Source organism: Candoia aspera, chromosome 1, assembly GCF_035149785.1.
Source record: "Candoia aspera isolate rCanAsp1 chromosome 1, rCanAsp1.hap2, whole genome shotgun sequence".
Classification (NCBI taxonomy): Eukaryota; Metazoa; Chordata; class Lepidosauria; order Squamata; family Boidae; genus Candoia; species Candoia aspera.
Genome location: NC_086153.1, coordinates 64823701 through 64834241, shown reverse-complemented (window position 1 = coordinate 64834241; position 10541 = coordinate 64823701). Strand labels below are relative to the sequence as shown.

At 40.2% G+C, this 10541-nt stretch overlaps 1 protein-coding gene across 1 annotated transcript; it reads right to left on the bottom strand.

Annotated features, from left to right (window-relative positions):
- Nucleotides 1-2724: 2724 nt before the first annotated feature.
- Nucleotides 2725-8211, bottom strand: NLRC4 (NLR family CARD domain containing 4). Its single transcript, XM_063290858.1, has 4 exons — nt 7808-8211; nt 5658-5851; nt 4320-4472; nt 2725-3185 (listed from the first exon to the last, which is right to left on the bottom strand). Exons 1-4 carry the CDS (start codon nt 8068-8070, stop codon nt 2869-2871), a joined length of 927 nt encoding a protein of 308 aa, XP_063146928.1. The 5' UTR covers nt 8071-8211; the 3' UTR covers nt 2725-2868.
- Nucleotides 8212-10541: the final 2330 nt, after the last annotated feature.

The following is a 10541-nucleotide window of genomic DNA, read 5'->3' as shown; positions in this document are numbered from 1 at the left end:
AATCAAGCACTTCATACATTCCACAGAGCTATACTAATCCCATGCAATTTCTGCAGTCATATGAGGTAGGTCAATGCAAGGGTGAGATGACTTTTCTGTAGAAGAATTTTAATTAGCTAACAGTCCAGCAGTATACATCAATAACTGACAGTGAACAATTGCTACTGTTTGGGACTTATATTTCAAAGTAGCTTTTCCAACAAACCCTTTTCTCTTGAAAAAAGGAGATTAGACATTGATCGGATAATCATTTAATACAACTATTGCAACCCTTCTTCTAATCTGATTAACAAGCTTCTAAATAGCATTAAGGACATTTTTATTGCACTTGTGGGATAGTCCAACTGAAACGACCCCAAGGCTGTGTACCTCCAGGAAGAGTCAGTAGTGTTTAACTGATCAAACTGTGAAAAGAAAAACAGTGGGAAGGGGGGTTTTAAACTTTTCGCTATCAGAAGTTAATTCTGAAATCATATGATCTCTGAGGAACTTGGTTTTGTGCAATATTACTTATCTTAAAATGGTTGCAAAAAACTTTGTTCCTGATGTCAGCAGGTATATGTAGGATTGGTTAAGTTAAGTTCTATAGCCTGCTTGATTTCCCTTCCAGCTGGTCTGAGAAAAGACCCTGAACATAATTGCAGAGTGAAGAGAGAAGGGCCTTGAAGAACAGGAAGAAGAGCCACTACCACGGCAACATCAGATAAAAGGGGCCTGAGCCCAGGGCGGAGAAAGTAATGTGAGTAAACATCTCAGACAAGCCCCTCCCTAATTCACACAAAGATAAAGGGAGGGAAGGGGAAGCACATTCAGACTTGCAAGATTCTGTTACTATAGCTTTACAATCAAAGTAGTACTGACCTACATGACATTGGTTTTCTAGTCCTGTCTATCTTGAAGGGCTGACAATATTGGTCACTGGCACAGCATTAATATAGAAATCCAACAGTTCTTGCTTGCTTTCTAACTCTTTAAGAATTGTCTAGCAATCCCTGCTTTGATTTCTCTCCATATAGATGAAGGTGTTTGAAAGTTATCCCTCCTGAGGCCCAGGGATACCTGATGCTAATGACTGTATAGCTTGCTACCAGTCTGAATATATTTTTATTTGAGCCTAAAAGGGGAAGAAAAGTGATTGTCATCGGAGAGCTGATCTTGAACAGAGAAGTCCCACACATCCTTGAACCCAATGAAAGCTTCCTCCATGTCCGCTGCAATTTAAGCAACAGAAGAAAAAGTCCCATTCATTTAGCCAAGGCAGTTGCAATTGCAGACCTGCAGTGGCAGTCTGAGAAGATCCAGTGTCTGATTGATGCAGAAGGAGAGCTACTACTTGAGATCAGCAAAGGACCCACTGTTGCTCCATCAGTGCCACTCACACTGTATCCTCCTCTGACACACGCTTTTGGCACCAGCAACACCCCCTCTCACTCTTTGGCTATCCAGCCATTGACTGGCCACCATATGCACTCTGCAGGACTATTCAGATTGACTCCATGTGTAGTGCCAACTGATTGCCTGTATAGGCGACTGCCACAGCCACCTCTGAATACAATGCTCCAAGGAGTCTTGGAGAGACACTATAGGGCTGCCAGGAGAGTGGTAAGCTGCTTTACAAAGCCATTCATCTTAGGAATGATGAAGCAGCACCTGGAAGTAAGGATTTACAAGCTGTCCTCTCTAAAGTGTATTTCTTGATGCATTTCCCAGTACAAATATTTCAGCATTCCTAATCTAGCTAATTTAGAGCCTCGTGTGGCACGGAGTGGTATGCAGCAGTATTGCAACCAAAACTCTCCCCACAACCCGAGTTCAATCCCAGCAGAAGCCGGATTCTCGGGTAGCCGGCTCAGATCGACTCAGCCTTCCATCCTTCCGAGGCTGGTAAAATGAGTACCCAGCTTGCTGGGGAAGGTGACGACTGGGGAAGGCAATGGCAAACCACCCCGCTATGGTCTGCCTAGAAAGCACCGCGAAAGCAGCATCCCCCCAAAGGGTCAGACATGACTCGGTGCTTGCACAGGGGACCCTTCATCTTCACAATTTAGCATTATCTCACCTTCAGCTCATTAAAGGCATTCTTCAGATAATAAATATGGTAGTCAAATGGAGGCCAAAAGGTGTCGCAGCCACACACAAAGAAACAAAAAAACAAAAAACAGCTGATGATACATGAAATGATGCCGCTGGAAGAGACTAGGGAAAGAAAAGTCAGCTTGCTTTCTTTATCAATAGCTATCTCTCATTTTTATCCATACATGGGTGATAGCACACCAGTTCAAAATTTGAGCCATCCAGGAGATCAGAGGCTCTGGTTACTTGGTTTTCCATGGTGTTAAGTTTCTGTTCAAGAGGTACAATAGGCAAAAGAAGGTAGTAAATTGTTGGATGACTTTCATTACACAGAAACCTCTAAATAATCTTTCTTGTTCTTCACATCAAACAAGGGAGGGGGAATTAAAGCACTTGAAACACCAAAGGAAAATGTGCAAACATAATTTTTCTTATATTGATTATATTAGAATTGTCTTTCCAAACAGATATGCATATTCACCACTATCATTAAAAAGAAAACAAAAAACACTGTAATTGTTTATACATCATAATATATTAAAATCCAGAGGAAGAGAACTTTTACAACACCCATTCTCCTTCCACATTTTTAAAAGGCTGCACAGTAAATGTCTGTGGCTTTTAAAAACTATATATTCCACATTTTTAAAAAATTTCAAGTGCTACATTCTGTCTTTTTCCACCCCTAAGTCCATTACTGGTCTTCATATTAAGGTCCAGATACTTAGTATGAAACAGAAAGGCACTTCAGCTGGGCTCTGGAGAATCAAATGTTGAGTCCAGAAGTGGCTTGCTTTAAGAAACTATTACTTGCAACTCATTCCTATGACTTTCCTTTGCCTTGTTAATTTCTCGCAGCTCGTGAATATCAAACTGCCAACCAGTCAGATCAATCTCTTGTAAAGAAACCAGCTGGCTTATTAGATGGGCCAGTGCCAAGACTAACAGGGCAGAAGGTGTAAAGCCTTGTTGTTGGCTGAAGGCTAGAAATGTCAGCTTCTTGAGATGTGTTAATGCCTTCAAGATAGTAAGCCATCCCTCACTTGTTAGGCAATTCTCTGCCATGTCCAGATGCTGGAGATCTCTTAGGGATGCTTTTGCAAAAAGAGTACCTAAGGAAATAGGTCTGAATTACATTCAGCAATTTTTTGTTTCTCAGATTATACGGAAAACTTAATTGCATGTAGACTTAATCATATGTATATAAATTAATGTTCTAAAATGGCCTACACTGAATCTTAATATCAAGGAGAATACAAAGACAATGCTTTACATCTCAGAATCAAGCCATTTAGTATTGAAGGTTAAAGGGTCCTGTGTGAGCATTCCCAAGAGCAAGAATCTAACCTCAGCAAGGATTCGGGATGCAGGTTCCATAACTATAATAGAGAGGAGATTTATTTGCTGGAAATATTTAGCTATAGGCAAAATTTAGCAACTAGCTAACTACATGTGGTTGTTGTTATGATTTACTGTAGAAAGGTTTCTACCTTGGCTGTCTTATATGTATGTTGTTGCTTTATTGTGGATTTTTTTTTTTGTATTTTTTGTACTATGCTGTTAGCCCCCTAGAGTTGCTACAAGGAGATGGGTGGCTATATAAATTAAAACTATTGTTATTATTCCTGCCATGAGGAGATTCAAAAAGCATGTTTGTGCATACAGGAAGAGCCTTCTGTTTTAGGTCATATCTGTATATACCCAAACATGCAGAAAATCAACAAAAATCAGCTGGGGTATTTGAGGGATGCTTCATCCCAATCACATCTATCCATCCCACCAGATCTGGCAGAAAGGGCATGTTGCGTGTCCTGTCTATGAAGGAATGTCATCTGAGAGGACCCAGGAGGAGACTGTTTTCTGCCGCAGCACCCGCTCTTTGGAACATCATCCCTCCAGATGGGGGATTGGCCCTGGCCCTGTTGGCCTTCCAGAAGAGCCGGAAGTCGTAGCTTTGTCCTCTAGCCTAGGGGTCTGGTGATGTTGGTGGAGAGCCTGTTAAGCGGTTGTACTTTTAGGAAAATGAATGGTGCTCTCCTGCAGATTATGGTTTTTAATGGTTCTAATATTTTTATTGTTTCAAAAGTGTTTAATGATTTTTGCTATTATTTTTAAATTGTTTTTGATTTTTGATTTTTGCATAGCGTTTTGGATCAGAGCAAGTGCTTTGAGCCAGTATGCTATCACATTTGAGTCCTAGACTCTTGCTTTCATGTCTCTCTTTTATTATTGCAATGTATACCTACTCAGAATTTGGGCCTCAGAGTTGGTAGTTTGGCATTTCTTTAGCCCAAGCTTGGTCAACTGTGACATTCTTTCTAGTTCTTCCAACTTAACAAGGCAAACATTCACTTCATCCACCCAAGGGAACATCAGAATTTTCATCTTTGGTAGGATATTTCAGCTTTCAACGAATACGTACGTACGTACGTACATACACAAAAAGGTAACGACTCGCTTGGATTCATCTTTACTTCTGTAAATTCAGTTAATTAACTTGCTGTTATAGGCCTGGGAAAGAATAAGAAATAAGATCTTCACTCTGTGCTTTTTTAAACAGACCACTGTGATAAATTGCTAATAATAATAATAGCAGCAGCAATAACAACAGTCAAATTATGTCTGTTTAATTGTTTTAAATGTTTTCTGGATTTTGTTACCCACCCAGAGTCTAATGGAGTAGGTGGATATAACAAATTAAATTAAATTAAATTAAATTAAATTAAATTAAATTAAATGCAAAAGGGGAAAGAAAGAGGTCTGCTTCTGGGAGCACTATAGGAAGAAAGGTTGAAGACAGGAGTAGATGTGTGAATGATATAACAAGTCATGTTATAGCATCACCCTATTGAGAAACTGTGTCTTGAGCTGGCAGTCCACAGAGTGAAGGTTTAGCTAAAAGAGGGATGGGGGCTTCTGGCTTTCCAGATGTTGCTGGAATTTCAATTCCCAGAAACCCTGACCAACAACACTAATATTGAAAGGATCCTGGAAGTTACAGTTAAGTTTAGAACCATCTGGAGGGTCACAGAAGAGGGAAGTATTTTGAAATAGTCACATTAGTTGAAAAGCCTGAGAAGTGTAATTTCAACACACACTGAGGGCAACAGGTTGGAGAAGACTGATTTATAGATTGGGAATAGTCAGAGTTCAAGGATAGAACATGTTCTTTGTATGCAGAAAAGCAGCAAGCTCAGGTGGCATTTCCAGTTTAAAGGATCCAGGAGGAAGTAATGAGAAAGACCTTGGTCTGACACCCATAACAGCTGCTGCCAAACAGTCTGAACTGCATAATGTTTGTAATGTCAAAACAAAATTCTGTTTTGAAATACCGTTCTTGTTCTACAGTGTAGATTCCCTCAACCAACTATCCTTTCTGTGTGTTGGACTACATCACCCAAAATTCATAGCCAGCAAGGCTGTTGACATCTAGAGAGTAACAGTTTGGGGAAGAAAAATCTGTTCTAGAATTTTAAGCACTATTATTTAAAATGGGATTTGTTTTGGGTATATCACCAAGAATACTATTATTATTAATACTATTATTATAAAGGGATTAAAATAACCACAAACACTGACTTTACTTAGAATTTCTACAGCAGTCGCCAAAATGCAGCAGTTAACTAAATAAATTTCTTCTAGCTCTTGAAGATATAAGGATACTGATTTTACTATATTTATCATTCCATCTCCAACATTTGTAACCTCTTTCAATTGCAATAAATTCAGTTTTTTCAAATTCTTTAAGCCTTCAGCTATAAACAAATTGAGAAAAAAGCTAGTTAAGGTTTTAATCTATTACATTACATACTTGCATACCCATAACACTACAGTATTCCCTTTGGGGTAAGCAACATTCTGCAAAGTGCAGAAAAGCAAAATAAATGAAAAATATGATGTAAGAGATAAGCAAAATAAGGCCATATAGCTAAATCTAGTGTGCATCAACATATTCATTTTATATACCTTTCTACCCCTGCAGACCATCCTTGCTTCTGACATCCATACAATGCTTCATATATTACCTTTTGTTCTTTAAATTTCTCATTTCTCTCTTTTACAGGATCCTGTCAGTTCCATCCAACCATGATTTCCTTGTGCTTTCCTTTCTCATCAGCCCATTTGCTTTTCCTTGATGTATTTGTTTTGTGATTCAGTCATTCATTCCCTTCATATGACCCAACAACTTTAATGTACTTCTTTTATACTGGTCATTTTTGTATTCAATCTATGTTCAGCATCCATTTATACTTGACCCTCTATCTTCCTGTTTTACCACACACAGTTCTTTAGTATTAACATTTTATTTAAGAACAAGGATCCTTGGTTAACCCTTTTCATTCACTTCCAAAACAATTTTTATTTCCATCAAAATTGCTCTGCATTTTCTCTGCTTCTTTTAACTGTTCCTTGTTTTCTTTGACTACATTCTTTGCAACCAAGTGCATTATAGAATACCTTTATCCTTTTTTATAGCAGTCGTTTTCTTACATGTATTGTTTCTGACCCACAATCTCTTTTACTTTATAGCTCCATCAAACATCTTTTTTATACTTTTTCATTAGTGTAGCTCCACACACTTCTGTGCCATTTTATAGCATAATTATTTTCACTTAGTTAGTTGTTTTGGAGCCCACTTCAAGTGCTAGTTCCAACTCTTAAAACTTTTCTCTGCTATGGAACAGGGTTCTTAAAAACCACATGTTTCTATGTTTCTAATGGTACACAAAAATCTTCAGCAGAGGCCTTTCTCCTGATGCCTCCTCCATCTTAGGCAAAAAAAAAAGGCTTGAGGTTAATTTTCTCTTAATGAAGCAAATAAATTTGAAAAGTTCCCAATCATGATAAAGCATTCTTACTATAAGAATATCTACAATGATACCTAATACAAAATATTGCCCACCTGTGTGAGAGAACCATATTTATATACTAGAAATTGGACAGCAGTAAGAGTCATGTGAAAGAAGAAAGTGCAAAAGCTGGGTTGCAGTTAAACCTCAAAAAAACCAAGATTATGGCAACCAGATTGATTGATAACTGGCAAATAGAGGGAGAAAATGTACAGGCAATGACAGACTTTGTATTTCTAGGCGCAAAGATTACTGCAGACGCTGACTGCAGCCAGGAAATCAGAAGACATTTAATTCTTGGGAGAAGAGCAATGACAAATCTCGATAAAATAGTTAAGAGCAGAGACATCACACGGACAACAAAGGTCCGCATAGTTAAAGCAATGGTGTTTCCCGTAGTAACATATGGCTGCGAGAGCTGGACCATAAGGAAGGCTGAGAGAAGGAAGATAGATGCTTCTGAACTGTGGTGTTGGAGGAAAATTCTGAGAGTGCCTTGGACTGCGAGAAGATCAAACCAGTCCATCCTCCAGGAAATAAAGCCAGACTGCTCACTTGAGGGAACAATATTAAAGGCAAAACTGAAATACTTTGGCCACATAATGAGAAGACAGGACACCCTGGAGAAGGTGCTGATGCTGGGGAGAGTGGAAGGCAAAAGGAAGAGGGGCTGACCAAGGGCAAGGTGGATGGATGATATTCCAGAGGTGACGGATTTGTCCCTGGGGGAGCTGGGGGTGGCGACAACTGACAGGAAGCTGTGGCATGGGCTGATCCATGAAGTCACGAAGAGTCAGAAGCGACTGAATGAATAAACAACAACAAGAGTCATGGATGTCATGTAATAATTCATGCAGATATAAATAAATTGTCTATCTACTTACAGGTTCCCTGTAGTTTCTGAAAAACAAAAAAAATCTACTTGCTCGAATGATCTCACCAAAAGATCACAGGCTTTGTCTCCTTTTTTCAAAATGGCGTATATCAATTTTCTTGACACATGCTGCTTTGCTTTTTGGCAAATGATACTATCTTTTTCTTCATGTGACAAAACAGATTTTGCAAAAAGACAGTGTACTATTTTCTTGATAGTTGCCATCCCCGTTCTTTGAATAAGCTGTTCACTGTTATTCTCTAAAAAATCCATTGTTTCTTCCAATCTGGATCTAGTCAATTCTGCTAATGCATTGAATGATGAATGCCAACTTGGTTTGACTGCAGGTCATAACTCATAGTCTGAAGGTACAAATACAGCAGCAGAAATGGTTGGTAATCCTAGAGTAAATGCAAGGATTTTAACAATAGAACATGAACTTCAAAAATACACTCAGACTGAATTATTCCTGTGCTATGATGTTAGTTATAAAAAAAAAATTTTTTTTAATCTTCTTTTTCCAAGTTTTAAATTCTGCATAGAATCTTCTTGGGTACATGAAGACATTTGCTCTCTATATGTGATGGGAGATGTGAATGGTGAATTAATGTGCCCATCCCTATTTATTTCTCTTCCTGGTATGCAGAAGTCCGCAGAAAACAGTGGAAAAGGTTGAATCCAGCAAAACCATCTTCTACTACAAGATGCTCCAATATGGTTTGTTTTGTGATATGACTGTTTGCCAGCCAAGAAGGGCCAGTTCCTTACATTGTGTCACAACAGTGAACATTTTAAAGGAATCCATTTCTGTGGGACACACAAAAATCTTAAGAGCCAACTTGACCCTTTTGACAAGAAGATATGCTTAAAGCCTTTGCACAGCTCTGTGTTGTGCACAAGTTGTGCCCTTTCCTGAATCAGGAAGCCCTTCAAATGTTCACTCACACCCTTGTTATCTCCCATATAGACTACTGCAATGCGCTCTACATGGGGCTACCCTTGAAGAGTATCCAGAAGCTTCAGCTGGTCCAGAATGCGGCCGTGCGGGCTATTTTTGGCACCCCTAGAAGGGCGCATGTAACACCTTTGCTACGTGAGCTGCATTGGATACCAGTTTGTTTCCGGGTCCAATTCAAGGTGTTGGTTATCATCTTTAAAGCCCTACATGGCATGGGACTGGGTTACCTGAGGGACCGCCTCTTCCCTGTATCATCAGCCCGTCCCACCCGCTCATGCAGAGAGGGCATGCTGCGGACCCCGTCAATAAGAGAATTCCATCTGGCGGGGTCCAGGAGGTGGGCCTTCTCGGCAGTAGCACCCGCCCTTTGGAACAACTTGCCCCCGGAGGTGAGATTAGCCCCATCACTCCTAGCCTTCCGGAGGAAGTTGAAGACCTGGCTCTGCCAACAGGCTTGGGGCAGGGAGGAGAATCGACATACTTGGGGTTGGCTGGTGCCTTGAAGTGCCCCTCCTACATGATGGTTGAAGAGATCATAGCCATCTGGATTTTATGAGCTGGGGTAGTTAGAAACCGGTTTGGGTTTAATGGGATTTTATTGGAATTTTATTGTATTTATTTGAGTTTTTATTGTATATTTATTCTGTGTTGTAAACCGCCCAGAGTCCCTCCGGTTGGAGGAGATGGGTGGTGACAAATTTGATTAAATAAATAAATAAATAAAGCAACAAATGTGTAGTTCTGTTAACTAGCAGCAAACTGTCCAATATATACTGTGTGTGTGTGGTTTTTTTTTTTTTACTAGGTAACTTTTAGATTTTTGGTGTCCTGCATCAAAATATTTTGAGCCATCTCTGAATGCTACATTTGCAGTTCGCTCAACTGATAGGCATTCAAGAGATCTGGATAGGAATAAAAGCAATCAATATGACACAGAGCTGGCATAAGCACTTGGTACCCCTAGGCAGCAATTAAGGCTGGAATCCTATTTATGGTTACTTGGAAATAACCTGATTTTTTTTTAAAAAGGGGGGGGGAAATACCCATAACTTGGCAGGGAGCAGCTTATTGGCTATCTTCCAGCTGCAAAGTTCATTTGTATAGTTCAGTTTCATCACTGACAAAACGTACTGTCTCTGGAGCAGTGAGCATGGGCATGCTCTTGCTCCCGCTTCCCCCCTTCACCAATAAAACAAAGAAAAGCATTTTGAGCAAAGGGGCGGGGGGAGTACTGCAGTTCATTGAAGGAACCACTGGAATACCGAACTGGAGTTGCAGGAGCCGGATCTTGGGGAGAGGACTGATGGATAGGTCTCTCCCTCTGGAGCTGCTTCTAGGTGAAGAAATGCCCTATGTCTATGTTCCCCACTCTGCTTCCTTTCCATGGCCAGTCACAAATATAAGTAGAAATCATCCCCAAAGAATAGCCATCTCTTGTTGTTGTTTATTCGTTTAGTGGCTTCCGACTCTTCGTGACTCCATGGACCAGCCCACGCCAGAGCTTCCTGTCGGTCGTCAACACCCCCAGCTCCCCCAGGGACGAGTCCGTCACCTCTAGGATATCATCCATCCACCTTGCCCTTGGTCGGCCCCTCTTCCTTTTGCCTTCCACTCTCCCTAGCATCAGCATCTTCTCCAGGGTGTCCTGTCTTCTCATTATGTGGCCAAAGTATTTCCGTTTTGCCTTTAATATCATTCCCTCAAGTGAGCAGTCTGGCTTTATTTCCTGGAGGATGGACTGGTTGGATCTTCTTGCAGTCCAAGGCACTCTCAGAATTTTCCTCCA